We start from the raw sequence: 16,520 nt of genomic DNA, 5'->3' as shown, positions 1-16,520 counted from the left end.
ATATCGAGCGGACATGTGGTCTACCGACTGACAGGTGCAAAGCAATATGCCCCTCTTCTATGAAGGCGGGCATAAAAAGAAGAGGGCATAACTTAGTAGAACTGTCTTGGTGGGACTAATACCTCACACAGAGCACATTGGATGGTAGGGAATAGTTTTATGCTCTTTGAAGAATAAATGGTTTTTAAGATCTATTCTGGACAATGAAAACACACCAACCTCCCTCAAAATGGATAAAATATCCATAACTTTTTTTAATGTTAAAAAATATCAATCAAAATAGCAGATGCACAAATTCATTATTCATATAAAAGATATTAAAGATATTCTCTGGACAAAGTAAGTCTACAGACGGACAGACTGACAAGTTATTTCAGCATACCCTGCTGAACTTCATTTGCGGGGGTATAAAAACTGTTACAACGATGCGAAAAAGATCGAATAAAAATGCTTTCTATAAACTTTCATAATCATTACTTAAACAAAATTATAATAATTGTAATTAAAAGTTGTAATTGAATCATGTTAAAGGGAAAATTATAATATCAGTGTTTGGTGCTATAAAAAGATTTATCATTTTGCTTCCATGGGAAATAAAGTTTCATACTGAAATATATACATGCGTTTCTCTGATAAGAAAGCTCATATAATTCAATTAACATATTCATAACAGTAATTACCAATCAGTGAACCTTACACTGTTCGAGAAGGGATGGGGTTTGTCATCAACATTGTAATTTTTTTCTAAGCTGAGAAAGTCCCCATGTGACATGTCAGAAAACAGAAAGACACCACATTGAAATTTTACACTTCTCCATAAATTGTAACATTCCAAATGGTCTCATGTAAATTTATCAATGTGTAATTCAATTTACACTACCCCACCTATATGCTTAGGGCTGTTCCAGAAATGATCAAATGGGGGGGTCGGGCAGCAAATGATATTTTTTTGTGTGGGTGGTCGTATTTTTTCATATTTTATTTGGTCCGTGGTTGGACTGTTAAAAAAATATTTATTATGGGTAGTGGGTAGTTTCCATTGTTCATTTTGTGCGACGTGGGTGTTGAGTTTTCAGAATATTTTTATTGTCACTCTTGTCGTGTTGGTTACAAAATGTCGGAGGGAAAATCGAAAACGTGCTTTCGAAATCGGAAATAACATAGAACTATTCGAGTTGTCGCTCTTTGCAGCACATAACTTTCCATTACGGCACTCTTCAAATTAAAGGCGCGTTTAGTAGGGTCCCTTTGGACGTGATGGCGGCGAACTCTGTTCTGTAGATTATTACAATTTACAGTGCATCGATTTTGGGAATATTTTGAAACCAATAGGTATTCCGTTTTCTAATAAAAATAGGCAAACCTTAGTTGATTTATACGAGGGTACCGATGCGTTATATTTATCAGCCAGTGTGATGGTGATATAGAGGCCTCCGGGCGCGGGTTCCATTAGAAGACGAACGATTCGTGGAAAAACATATCCATACCCATTTCATGATAATAGCATCGTTTGGACTCCCAATCTTTCCAACATTCCCGCCATAGATGCCTTTGATTGTTGATGTGACATCATTTCTTCAGAACTACTGTGATACAATGTCGCACAGGCATTACCGCGTCATTGACTGGAATGTTTGTCCCGAAAACCTCGCGAGATTTGTACCGTTTTCATTTCTAAAAATATTTTTGTGGTGGGTCTGGTTAGTTTTTTTTTTAATTAGATGGGTCATTGTAAAATGAGTTTATCAATTTGATGGGTCATGGGGTAATTTTTTATTTTTTTTTTATGGGTGCTTGGTATATACAAAAGGTGCCTCCCGACCCCCCCATGTATTTATTTCTGGAATAGCCCTTAGGTATTTCAACAATCTTTACCTCAAATTCCACCAAAGAACCAGTGAAATCTGCCAAACTTTACCTCAAATTCCACCAAAGAACCAGTGAAATCTGCCAATCTTTACCTCAAATTCCACTAAAGAACCAGTGAAATCTGCGTCGATTTTATATACTCCATCCTTGGCATTCTTATTCCGTTGAAAGATTTCATCACAGTTCTTGGGCATTTCTGCAAACATACTATATGGTACAAAAGAAACCAAATTTATAAAATATACAGTAAACCAAACAATTTCTCACCTTATATTCATAAAGAAATTATTTCATCTATCAAGCATGTCTAAGCATTAATTACTAACCTATGCACGTTTTCCCACTACCAGTATATCCAGGATTACAAATACATAAGTAACTGCCCACTGTGTTTTCACATTCAGCATTTGGGTCACACGTGTAAGTTTTCAAGTCACACTCATTGATATCTACAAAATGTGAAACTTACAATTTACAAAAATTATTTGATATATATTTACATGTATGAAACACAAAAGTTGAATAAAAAATTATGGTAACTAAAGTTTGTTTTTATGAAAAACAAACGTCTCCCTAGCTCCCCAAATTAGAAGTGCTCCAAATGAAACCCCCTCCCCTTAATGTACTGCATGGTACGGAGGAGAAAGCATGAACAGGAACATAGACATTATGAACTCCCATAAGCCACATAGGAGAAGTATTCACAAACTATTTTACACCTTCCACCCCTCAGATCCACTATAAATTAAAGGACAACAATTGGATCCTCTGTCACTGCAATATGCACATCTGCAAATGGCATTGAAGCATTGTACAAATTCCAAGTCTATCAGATAAGCCATATATGAGGAGAAGCGGTCACAAGATTTTGAGAGAGACAAATGGACGGACAGCAGCAGGCCTCCTTTGGTCATGGCTGACCATGGATAATGATCCTCCGTCCACTATCTGTTTGGGGAATCTGCTCAACTTGAGCAGTGCCTCTTGTGGCTGTAGAGACCGATGCGACAATGACAGTTTCTATCACATCGGTCGCATCTGTACGATGATTCTTGTCTGTTGGCTGTCGTTTCCTTTCTGCAGGCTCGCTTCTCTCCTGCCACTGCTGTCAGCTTCTCTTCACTAGCGTGCAGCTGTTTGTGGAGGGTGCTTCTCAAGCTGGCGCAGTCATTCGTAAGGTCCTCCCAGGACTTAATGTTGATGTTGAGTGTCTTCATGTCTGTCTTGCACACGTCTCTATCTTAGCTGCGGGTGGCCAATGCTTCTCTGTCCTGCGACAAGCTCACCGTAGAGGACGTCTTTTGGGATTCGGCCATCCTCCATACGACGAGCGTGGCCAAGCCAGTGCAGCCGATGTCGCCTCAGTTGAGTACACATAGTGGGAAGGCCAGCATGAGACAATACTTCAGTTTTGGTCACTTTATCTTGCCAGGAAATATCGTGTGCGTCAGACGCTTTTGAGGTGGAAGGTGTTAAAGGACACAACGCAGGTTTCTAAACTTTTTCATTTTTTCAGCAAAATTAACTCTTTTTATGCCTAAAACTACTTTAAATGTGTTTTAAATGAAATATTTTGCGTAGTTTGAAAGCGATGAAATTCAAATCTTGCGATATGCATATTTTCTTTCGCTAGTTTACGCGCCATTTTGTGTGACGTCATATGCGCCCTTGGGTTTCAAAACATCTATTAGCCATTTCATAAACAGATTAGATTTAATCGACAAAAAACCAATTGTCGCGTTAATGGTTTGTAAATAATAATGCATTAAGATGTTTTGTGCCGTGCTCGGGTGTACTAGTTGTCGGTAGAAAGGATTTAGACTGAGTATTTTTCAATTTTTCGAAGGAAGGTACGAGAAAAAAGACGTGGATAATTTTTTTTGTTGGAGCAAGAACTTTACCTTAAAAAACACACAGTCACCTTTTCAAACACCGCTTGGACAGAGACCCTGATAAACTGCGAGAAAATGGATATATCGAAGCTATAAGCACTGGTAGGCCTATAGCATACATTCTGTTTTGCTCTTCAAATTCAATACACACTCGGATCAACTGACCTTCACCTTGTAACAACATATATCGACGATACAATGTAACTTCTACCAACTGGTAGATTTACAAACATGAAAAAAAATTAAAGATACAAAATAATTGAACTTTTAATTATACAAATAATAGAATATTGTATTTCCTAACTTTAAATTGAATTATAAAATTATTTCCTTATTGAACTCGTAGCATCTTGAGTGCGTCAGTGGGCTATAACGAGTGCTCCCACTTCGTACTTCCTAAAGACGTGCAGATCACAATTCAAAAATAGTAATAAGATTGCTTTATCAAAATTAATAATGTGATTACCACTTTAAATTTGAATATTTTTATTGATTTGTGTGTGTTGTCTTTTTCTTTCTTTCCGAAATGCACGTGTGACAATAGCTTGGCATAGGGCCTAGTTGCCAACAATTTAACGTATCATAATTTGTCTAATCCAAAAATAAATAATGATTGCACTGTTTATTTTAGAAAAACAGCGCCAATTACAGATGTATAAAGGAATAACATCCTCAAACAGTTTGTAAACAGCGACCCATATAAACATTATTTACTCACAATATTGCCGATTTCATACTCTTTATTCGCTATATTTGGGTATTTACATCGTTATATGTGTGCACTGGTGGCGAACACCTATAAAACTCGGACAATTTGTCAACATCGATTTAAATGTTGCCCATGGTAAATAAATTAGGCCCCTAAAAGTTGAGTTTTTAATAATATCTCGCAGTACTTTCACAATCCAAAGGGCGCATGTGACGTCACTGTACCACGTGACTACCTACCTAATTAACTTGACTTTTTGAAATCGGGGCTTAGATTTAATTCTGTATTGTGGTTAATTATCGCAAAATTTCGGCGAACGAACTATTAGAATTAATTACTATAAGCATAAAGAAGACAAAATGCATGTAATATTGTATACTTTGAAAACATGAGATGTGTCCTTTAAGCCTTTTCTCCTAGTGGGCGTATGTGGTCCATGTCTCACTACTATACAGGAGAGTGCTAAGGACGCAGGCGTTGTACACAGCCATCTTTGTCTTCACAGTAAACTTGGGATTGTTCCACTCTTGATGTTCGGTTGGCAAGTGTCGTGGCTGCCTTCCCGATCCTTTTGTTGATCTCAACGTCGAGGGAGAGGTTATAGGTAACATTGGACCCAAGGTACGTAAACTGGTGGACGACTTTGAGCTCATAGTTGTCAATGGTGATGACTGGTGGTGTCGGTGTGTCTTTGCCCAGGATGTTTGTCTTCTTCAGATTAATGGTCAGCCCAAAGTCTTTGCAGGCCTGGGCGAAGTGATCCATCAGCAGCTGCAGATCTGTTGAGTGTGAGTCGCAATTGCGACATCATCAGTATACTGCATTTCTCTGATGAGGTTCGTGTGGACCATTGTCCTCACCTTTAGGCACACAAGATTGAAGAGCCTGCCATCTGATCTGGTCCGCAGGTAAATACCCTCTTGGGCTGTGCCAAAGGTGTGTCTCAGGAGGAGTGCAAAGAAAATCCCAAAGAGGGTTGGGGCGAGCACACAGCCTTGTTTGACACTACTTCGTATGTCAAAGGATTTGGAAAGGTTGCCGTTGAACTGCACACAGACGAAAAGACAGTACAAAAACAATGTCTCCCCCTGAAAGAGGGGAGACATAAATACAATGTATAAGACCTGAAAGAGAGGAGACATAAATACAATGTATAAGAAATAATTGTCTACTCTGCACAGTAGTAAACGTTTATTCAAAAAAGATTTTATACATGCTCTCTCTGTTTCGAAAAAAACCCCAGTGTTAAACATTTCATGAATTGCCTGAAAATCAGATCAGAATGATATGCCCACTTTACAATACAATGTGCTGTCTCACAATATTTGGCCATGGTTTGATTATTTTTGAAATACATATAAATTATTTATCACCAAGTAAAAAACAAATGAGAAATCTGTTGATGTTGATTCAAATCAGGTAGGTTTTTCATTGCGAGAACTATTCTTAATGACTGAAAGAATCAATACATTACATCTAGCCCAACTGGTCTTAATCTACCCAGAACTGTGGTCATAATTGGGAAGAGAAGTTTCGATGATATCTCAATATCTGACTTAGTGTGAGGAACTACATAACCCACAGAAATATTTGTCTTAGTGTGAGGAACTACATAACCCGCTGAGATATCTATCTTAGTGTGAGGAACTGCATAACCCACTGAGATATCTGTCCTAGTGTGAGGAACTACATAACCCACAGATATCTGTCTTAGTGTGAGGAACTACATAACCCACAGATATCTGTCTTAGTGTGAGGAACTACAGAACCCAGAGATATGTCTTAGTGCAAGGAACTACATAACCCGCCGAGATATCTGTCTTAGTGCAAGGAACTACATAACCCACAGAGATATCTGTCTTAGTGTGAGGAACTACAGAACCCAGAGATATGTCTTAGTGCAAGGAACTACATAACCCGCCGAGATATCTGTCTTAGTGCAAGGAACTACATAACCCACAGAGATATCTGTCTTTAGTGTGAGGAACTACATAACCCGCCGAGATATCTGACTTAGTGTGAGGAACTACAGAACCCGCCGAAATATCTGTCTTAGTGTGAGGAACTACATAACTCGCCGAGATATCTGTCTTAGTATGAGGAACTACATAACCCAGAGATATCTGTCTTAGTGTGAGGAACTACATAACCCACCGAGATATCTGTCTTAGTGTGAGGAACTACATAACCCAGAGATATCTGTCTTAGTGTGAGGAACTACATAATCCACCGAGAGCATGTTATCTGTACCTGTGCAGTAGGAGCCATTTCCTGAGAAGCCACCTTTACACACACACTCCGAGTCCACACATACAGCATCATTGTGACAGTTCTCATCTTGTTTACAGTAATCTGCAACAAACATCAGAGTTCATATAATATGGATCAGTGGTTCCTACTCACCCATTGATAGAATCAAATGTTATGGGAGTAACTTTCTGATAATCTTCACATTCTACAATGAATCACCTGTTCTTTCTGATGTCTGAGAATGAATAAAACGAAGTAGTGATAATTACCAACAATCGATTAGTAGTCACTTTAAGTGCAGCAACAAGAATAATTAATTGTCTTTTAGAAATAGAAATTGCCAAAATAGGAGAAATTCCGTTGCACAAATTAAGATTTAGTAAACAACAAAGTGTGAAATGCGGAATATGCTTTTGGGAATACAAGCAATGAAAACTAATGATCTGCCTCACAGACAAGACATATTCTGAAGCATACTACTACACCAGTGGTAAATGAACACTGAGCGGTTTGGAAACGGATGGTTTGTTTGGGGAATGAACACTGAACGGTTTGAACGGAACAGAATAGTTCTTATCGGGAATGGAACACTTTGAGATTGAGAACAAACACTTTAGCCTCGATTTCAAATTCTGCATTTCGGACACTTTCAGTACTTTTTATTCATACATAGACAATGTGGGAAAGAGAAAAATTCCTTGCCAAAATAAAAGTTTAATTTGATTAATATAATGAATATTTTACAATGGAAGGAAGGAAGTAAATCAATACATACAATTACATGTATATGTGCCTTAAATTCCCCAAGGGGATATTTACATTTATGTAATCAGCAGAAAACAACTGAATTCATACTTTAAAAAAATCGAATTGCATCATTTCAAACTAGGTCCATTTTCAATATTATACAATGTAACATTGTGACCCTTTACTCAAAAATGTTATATTTTCTTACTACTTAATGCACAGGTAATTTTGAACAGAAGTTCAGTTTGTACTCTAATCTAGACACTCTTAGTGTCTGGATCAATTCATACCTTCTTTTGAAGATGACACCACTCCAGTTGAAATTCTAACATGTAATTCTTTTTAATTTTCCAACATTTCCACCATTTTGAAAGACATGTCAAATTCATATGAGACTAAGAGTCATTCGTACTTCAAGTAGATCTTATAATTCAACATTTGTTTCGAAATCCCCTATCAACAAAACAATCTGCACTGCACAAACTTTTTCTTTTCATCAACAGTAACATTATCGTTATTCATTGGTATCAAAATGAATATATATCCACTTTTACATATTTTCTTCTTCATTAAGTTGATGTCCGTTCACAATCTTGAAAGTAAATTTGCCTTTTACCCCAAAATAAAAGTATGCTCTGTCGTGTCGTGATAAACTGGTAATTTATAAACTTTTACGAATTTGAACTGCAGAACTCTCCACACTTGTACAACGTTAAAATACTGTGTCGAATCAAGAGCGATAGTCTTCTTCCATCTCAACCAAGCGCCACATGGACACACTGACTTACAATAACAGACTGACACGCGAGTCCCGAATAATCACGACGTGGAAACTTCCATCTCAACCAAGCGACACATGGCGACACTGACGTACAATAACAGACTGACACGCGAGTCCCGAATAACCACGTGGAAACTTCCATCTCAACCAAGCGCCACATGGCCGGGTGACTTACAATAACAGACTGACACGCAAGTCCTGAACGGTACAGTTTGATGTGGGAACAAAACGGTTCTGATCAGGAATGGAATATGGTTCAAATGGTGTAGTAGCACACTTCAGGGTAAGTAAAATCTAACAATGTATTACGTGTTTGATACTACGTTAATATCAAATAGCAATTCAAATGTTTCTGCCCTGTACTTTAATACAATTTTTTACAATTTTCACAAAAATTTCAAACTAACTTTGATTATACTTGATTCAATAATTGTTTCTCTGATTATTCCAATGATTATGGCGTTTTTGTCTGGTAGTATATCCCTATACTTACAGATACATTAATTTTGTTTCAGTAGACATATATCATGTACAGTAGATAATCTTACATGTGCAGTTGTAGCCGTCGCCTCGGTAACCTGCTTTACAGACACATTGGAATGTTCCGAGCTGGTTCTGACAATTAGCGTTTTTATGGCATGGATTTAAAGTAACACATTCATTAATATCTGAAAAAGACAAGCTCTCATTACAAGATTACCAATCTTGTCGAAATGCTAAGAAGTAATAATTCACTACATAAGTACAGGTATAAGCTTATTCAAAGATTTTAAGATTGAATCAACGATTCAAGTTAAATAAAAACCAAACAATAGAAATCTTAATCTGTCTCTGACGCTCTCTATATTGTTGAGAAATCAATTGACATTTCCCAATCATTGCTACAACACAAATAAAAAATTTTCCCCGACTTTATGTACAAAAAGACAAACATTAGAATTGTTCTCAATTTTCAATATATACCAAACAATCGGAAACAGTGAGGTTACCTTTACAGTCGTTTTTGCCGTCTCCCTGGTATCCAGACTTGCATTCACAGTATCCACCGTCAGAACAGACAGCATACGAGTGACATTCCTCTGCTGCTGTCTCGTTCGTACAGGGATGGTGGTCTTCAGCTATCATCAAAACATTCAAACTTAATCAGCTTCCAATTGCGAAATCAACACATCATTGACATCATGCCTTCTATAAACTACACGGACGCAGAAGCCAAACACAATTAGGTTTTCAAAATAATGAAAACTGCAATACAAGATGACCAACGCTACTGCATTTGGATAATTAATAATACAGGTAATCCTATACTGTAAAAGTGGTTATTTACGTGTGGGGGAAATTTACATGTAAATTTCTCCATGCGCATACTTATAAATATTTGATATTAACATAAAATGTTATGTAGATTGGATTCTTTAAGTGAAACGACTTTTAATATGTATAATCATGTTAAAAAATCATTATGTTTCTATACATCAGTATTGAAGTATATAAATGCAAAAGAGCATAATTTTTTTTTAACATCTTTGTAAATTAATGTAACTTGACTGCTGTGAAGAGACCAGTATATACTATCCTTAAATATTTATCATTATAACTATACGGTCAACTTAAGACTACATTGTTTATATATTATTCCTTGAGTAATTTCTGTTATTCTACTGTTGATATATCTACATCAACGTTGTATATGATATTTCTATGACTTCGAAAAATATTTGTTATTATACATATAGTGATATTATGTATTTTCATATGAATTATATATATGCCTTATATAAAATAATAATCATAATAAAATACATTCAATCCAATGGGCCCCTGGCACCATTGGTGAGAATTATGCGGGAGTATCCGAGGATATTTTATCCCAAATAATATGTATACTTTCTATTAATAAATGATGAAATCATAAAATAAAAAAAAAATTTGATATCATATGTATTATATTCAGTTACCAGGTATCCCCCCCCCCCCCCCCCCCCTGCATAATGTTGGACGTGGAAAAATGTGTACTTAACCCCCAGCATAAATAACAGGGATTTTTTTAAGGATCTGTAGAGGACCGAAATTTGGCACCATTCTCAATGCTGAAAAGCAGGTGTTTTTCCCAAAATGATGCCTAAAAATTCCCAAATGATGGATGCTTTGATGAGAATATGCCATGAGGGGCCATCCAACCTCGGTGCCACTCTGTTGCAAAAATTTGTTGACAGTTTTTTCTCTGCCAAAGATCGGAAATTAAAGCTTGTTTAAGCCACATTGATAATAAAGTATCAAATGGTTAACTTTTTGCTTGTTTTTCTTATTTATTTGTATGAAACAAATTTCCCAATTTCAATCAAATATTGTTATTTTCCCCAAACTTGAAGGCCCTGGCCCCTGGATTCGAGGGGTAAAAAATCCCTGAATAACCACATCTACAGTACTCTAGGTATACAATGTTTAAACACATAATAAAGTAAATGGTCTCTTACGAAGCCTGCAGCCTGTGTGGTTGTCCCCCTTCATTCCATCCCCCTGGTAATCAGGCTTACAAGTACAGATAGCAGAGCCATTCTCATTCTCTGTACATTCTGCATTTCCATCACATATCAAATATGCAAAAGAGCATCCATGTCCCTCTGCAAGAACTATCAAGGACACAAAAAGATGAAATACATAAAATTCATCAAATGACAGAATTTTAGTTTTATAGATTAGTTAAACAAGATATAAGAAAATAATGACTTTCAAACAAATAAAATCAAATAACAAAAGGCCCATGGGCCTTAATGGTCACCCAAGTACACTTTTTGGTCTTTAAAAATCACTGCGTTTAATACCATTGTGCTTTGAATTCTTTTCAATTTTTACATTTTGTATTAGATGACATATATTGTTCTAACTATCATACAAAATTGATAATTTATGTTCTTCTATAGAAGAGAGTAAGTTTTATAACATCACAGCAAAATATGATTTTCTTTTTGAGATCTGAAAAAGCCTGAATATTCAGTACATTTAGTAGAAAACACAATGCTCATAAATATGGAGCACCAAATTAATATACCATCTATTCAATTATTTATTGCATGTAATAATTGAACTGACTCATGCATCAAATCAATTATCAATTAATTGCTCTCATTAATTCAATTGATGAGAGCATCAATTCAATTATTGCACATAATAATTGAATTAATACATGCATTAATTCAATTGAATGATGAGAGCAAGAATTGATTTCATGCACGCATCAATTCAATATACAATTTCCGAGTTGCCCAATAGTTATTTCCCTTTGTTGAATTCTTGTGCATAGCGAAACACAAAATATGTTTTCATATTCACGTGGTGGGTTCAAATAACCACAGCTGCATTCATATATTACAGATGGTCATGCAACCAACCGAACAGCAGGGATACACTTTAGTAGGCATATGAGTATTAGATTATGAAATAGCTCAAAACAAAAATTGATAATCACAATTATTTTTTGTGTTTTATTTTGATAAAAGTATCACTCATGTAGAAGAGAAAATAAGTAATAATTTCATATTTAATTTAATGGCCTAATTCAAATGAATTATTTTTTATATGATTAGTTTATTGTATACATACCAACGGCTGATATAAACAAAATTTAGGCTTTCATAACTTTTATTGTTATCTACATGACTAGTCTATGATACAGGTATACATCTGGTATTCCACCCAAACATTCAAAAGAATACTAAACGTACCTCCATCATAGAAGAGCTGATATCTCGAAAATTACGTATTATTGCTCCAATCAATTCAATTGATGCGTCCTGCCGCATCAATGTGGAGGAATTATTGATTGCAAATTTGCATTTCGAGCTCAGTATAAATGATTTGATGATCTCTTTAATTCAATTGAAAATATCTTTAAATTATTTACAACACCTTTGTACCCAATTGTTTTTTAAAAGATTTAAAATATTACACCATATTTTTACTATCTATATTATCCCCCCCCCCCCCCTTTTGAAAAGGGTGTGACCCTTCATTTGAAAATTTTTGAATTTCCTTTACCCTGAGGAATGCTTTATGGCAAGTTTGGTTGAAATTGGCCCAGTATTTCTAGAGAAGAAACAAATGTGTTAAGTTTACAGACAGATGGGCAATGGACAACAGGTGATCAGAAAAGGTCACTTGAGCTAATACATTGTAGCTCAGATGAGCTAAAAAGGTGATGGTTTATTAAATTTCTCCTAGCTATTATTTAAAACATAGTAAAAATCAGTATCATATTGCAATTTGTTAGTTTTGTAACACACATTGCATCCAAAAATATTTTTCAATACCCAGCCCTATTTTTCACTAGCTCCTCAGTTAATTAATGCACTGAAGTGTAGATCAGTTTCAATTAAATGTATAAATATGACAGTTAGGTTTCATGCAGAATAGCCTAGCAGTTTATAACTTGTAACTGATGATGAATCGGCACTTGCCCAGAACTCCTGAGATCACACACATATATCTAAATATTTTTCTAAATCGTCTCTTACCTAGATTGCAGCCTGTGTGGTTGTCACCCTTCAGCCCATCCCCTTGGTAATCAGGATTACAAGTACAGTTAACAGAGCCATTCTCAGTCACTGTACAGTTAGCATTATCATCACATACAGCACATCCTTCCCCTTCTGTTTGACCTTAATGAAAACAATGACAAAATTTATTATTCAAATCTCTGAAATTGTTAACAGTCTTCATTATATTTTCAAAGCAATAGCCCATAATAAATTTTTCACCATCTAATATTCTTTTTAATACCATGTTTACAGTAAAACAATTTCATAAGTTTGATAATAATTTTGGGTACCATGGTAATCTTCATTCAGGTTATTGTGGAAATTGTGATATGCACAACACAAAGTCATTTCTGAACCACAATGCACTGAATGCAGAGTACACGATTTCTTGCCATTCGAGAATCAGCCTGAATTTTAGACTGACCTGTTTGTTATAGTGTAGGTTGGATTTATTTTCCTATTTAGTACACTTAGTATTGCGATATTCAACATGCAGTGTGCAACACTATACAGATCAAACGTTACACTCACAATATATCTAAACCCTTGCTTGCACGTACGTCACAGATGATAATTATGGAGTACCAAATTAATCTAACTCAAATAATTGAAGATATCTTTAATTATTTGGAGATATCATCAATTCAGTTATTTCGCGTGACGACTGATTCACACAATCAATTCAATTATTTATCAATGTAAAAAAAAAAATTAAATCAATTCATGTCAGTTCTTCGGAGGGGGGAGGGGAGGTCTTGAATCCAAGCACCTGTGATAATTCGATCCGAAATTGTTTCCATGATGCGAGATTCCTTGGACTCTTACGCCTTCTCGTAATTATAATTATAGTTATTTAGTGTGGGGATCATACAGTTCAAGCGGAGGAAGAGCAAGAGAAATCTTGGATTAATAGCTGAAAGTAACCTATAACTCAGTGATTTGAATCGATTTTACTTTTCACTTTCAGACTCCTTCAATGAAATGAAGGCTTCATCTTCGCTAGTCAAACCACAGAAGCCTCTGTGCCTGTGGTCAAACCACAGGAGTCGGCAGTTTTATCAATAAAGTAGAAATATATGAGAAATGGGCATAAATACTACCACTGAGCTTCGCGAGCGTAGCAAGAAATATATGAGAAATGGGCATAAATACTACCACTGAGCTTCGCGAGCATAGCTCGCGAAGCTCAGTGGTAGTATTTATGCCCATTTCTCATATATTTCTACTTTATTGATAAAACTGCCGACTCCTGTGGTCAAACTAAACCCACAGGACTCAGCAGTTTTATATGTAAAGGTCTACAATGTAAACAACAACCACTGGGCTTCGCGATTGCAGCATGCTACGCTACACTCGCTAAGCTCAGTGGTTGTTATTTAGTATAAATTTACATTGTAGACTTTTACACTGTCGTGACTGTGCTGAAATCTTGACAATTTAATCTGTTTACTTTTAACAGTTTAACACAAGGTGTCCACTATCATAATTGCATTTCTATAACTATCGTTCAAAATATACATTCATTCGCAAGACATAGACATACTTATTAATCAAAGTCCCTAAAAGACCTCTATCTTAAATAATCTTTGCATCCTTCCATCGGCTCCTACAGTCTCTGCTCCTCCTTTGAATTTTTCGCGCGTAATGATATGTCAAATCGTACAACGAATGTTCGCTTTCGAATACTACTAGATATATATTGGAGATATATCATAGCTAGTTAATATACACATTGTACATGTAGTGTATATTGATGACGTATTAATACTCATCATTAAGGACATTGGATATCCAAAACATTTTGGTATAGAAATTTTGTAAAACTATTTGTATTGTTTATTGCTAAAAACCCAGAATATTCCTATTTAAAAACCACCTTATTATTTTTGTATTATTCACACAAATACTTACTTGAAAATTACTCAAAATTAAATCCATTAAAAAACGTCTTTTTATTGGTGCATTTCATGTATCAATGACCGATCTACATTAATAACCGAAAATCTCACGTACATAAACACAGCGAAATCTAACACTCCATTGGATGCGTCCATAATTTTGGGTATCTTTAAGATTTAGGCCTAGATATACTTTTCAACCAAAGTGACTTTTTTTGAATACCCCACAGCAACAGTGCTATGTTTCCTTTGTTTGTATGTTTCTTTGTATCGGTTTTTCTTTTTCCCAGGAATAGATTGATCTAGGCCTATACATAATAATTTAGAAAACAGTTCTACAATATTTGATGAAAATAATATTTGATGAAAATATTAACCTTTCACCTCCATGTAAAAATAAAATCGATACACAAGATACGATATGGATATAAATGATATATATATTGGGAGGGGTGTTATTTTGGCAAATTACCAAAAAAAATATATTGTATCTTTACGCTCCCATAATCAACAACCTTAAATTTTATTATTCCTTGTATTGAATGTCTGTGCAAGGTCCCATTTGTTGTATAATTTTAAAAATCTATTGCACTAACGAGAACATACTATTTTGGGACTATATATAATGACTATAATTAGGGGGGGGGGGGGGGGTGCGTGTAAAAAAAAAACAACAACAAAAAAAAAAACCCACCAACGGTGGAAATGAGCAGAATTATTATAATACTTTAATGAAATCTTATTTACAGCAGTCAGAAAGATATATTCATTGCACAAAACTTAGCTAAACCGATACAAATACGTGATCAACGAGTTCCGAATTTTAATTAGAAAATACTAATGGAAACAGGGTTGGGAAATTAGAGAAAACAAGAAACAAACAGAAACAAAAAATCTCAAAAATCAGTGCTCTGTTACGACTTGTGTCAGTGATCACTTCATTTTTTTTCTTCAATGAATATTCCAGATAAGCATATGTCATTTATTTGTTTTATCGTCTGTGTGCAAGTTTTATTGTAACCTCGGCAACAAAGGGACAATTGATAAATAAATATACCGCCTTTGAAGACATCACGTGTTGCTTTGCATTTAATACATATACAGTCCATTAAATATGAGATATGTCAGAAGATAAAAACCTGTGAAACTTCCCGTAATCTCTACATTCTCTAACTGTCATGTCGGATAGAAATGTCGACGTACTTTTTTTTTCTTTTTTATTTCTTTTTTATCTTTTTTTTTTTTTTTCATTTCGGTATAAATCTTGACACACAAAGGAAGCAGCACCTTATTGTACAATAACTTCAAATATTAGTCTTGAAATATATTTCATCTTGTGAATCATGGATACCGAAAAGATGGAAACCTTTGATATTCATGGTACACTCAATAAACTCTACTTTGATGATTTACTCTTTTAGAATCTACGCAGGCGCGGATCAAGAACATTTTCAAAGAGGGGGTGAACCATAGGATTAAGTTGTTTGTTGATATCATGATATGTATTTTGTACTTTTTTATAGTCTGTATGGTGTTTTATAGGTTAGCTAACAATTAAAAGCACTCTTTAAAACATTTGAAATGACAAAGTTAACGAATTTACAACGTTTATTGCTAAGGGACAAGATCAAAGGTTTAATGTCTGACAAATTTAATCAACACCCCTCCCCCTTAAAATCATCTTTGATGAATGTTGAAAATAATAATAATCAGTGTATGAAAATCGACGTCGGCTGACATAAACCTACAGAGTTTTTAATCCACTCACCCTCCTCCTTACTCAGTATTTGAATTTAGATTTTATCCGATAATCAATGCAGTAATGATGTTCCCAGA

At 35.3% G+C, this 16,520-nt stretch overlaps 1 protein-coding gene across 1 annotated transcript in view; it reads right to left on the bottom strand.

The window, feature by feature from the left end:
* LOC125683110 (uncharacterized) overlaps positions 1-16,520 on the bottom strand; it is a 103,465-nt gene that overhangs the window by 65,506 nt on the left and 21,439 nt on the right. The window contains exons 3-9 of the mRNA XM_048923912.2: positions 12,763-12,906; positions 10,726-10,881; positions 9,238-9,366; positions 8,797-8,916; positions 6,721-6,822; positions 2,196-2,318; positions 1,962-2,065 (exon numbers count right to left, since the gene is read on the bottom strand). Of these exons, the coding sequence (XP_048779869.2) occupies positions 1,962-2,065; positions 2,196-2,318; positions 6,721-6,822; positions 8,797-8,916; positions 9,238-9,366; positions 10,726-10,881; positions 12,763-12,906 (878 nt within the window). The remainder of the gene's footprint in view (positions 1-1,961; positions 2,066-2,195; positions 2,319-6,720; positions 6,823-8,796; positions 8,917-9,237; positions 9,367-10,725; positions 10,882-12,762; positions 12,907-16,520) is intronic.

This window comes from Ostrea edulis, chromosome 6 (assembly GCF_947568905.1).
Source record: "Ostrea edulis chromosome 6, xbOstEdul1.1, whole genome shotgun sequence".
Lineage (NCBI taxonomy): Eukaryota > Metazoa > Mollusca > Bivalvia > Ostreida > Ostreidae > Ostrea > Ostrea edulis.
Note: the sequence above shows the minus strand (reverse complement) of the source record. Positions and strands in the feature narration are given on the sequence as shown.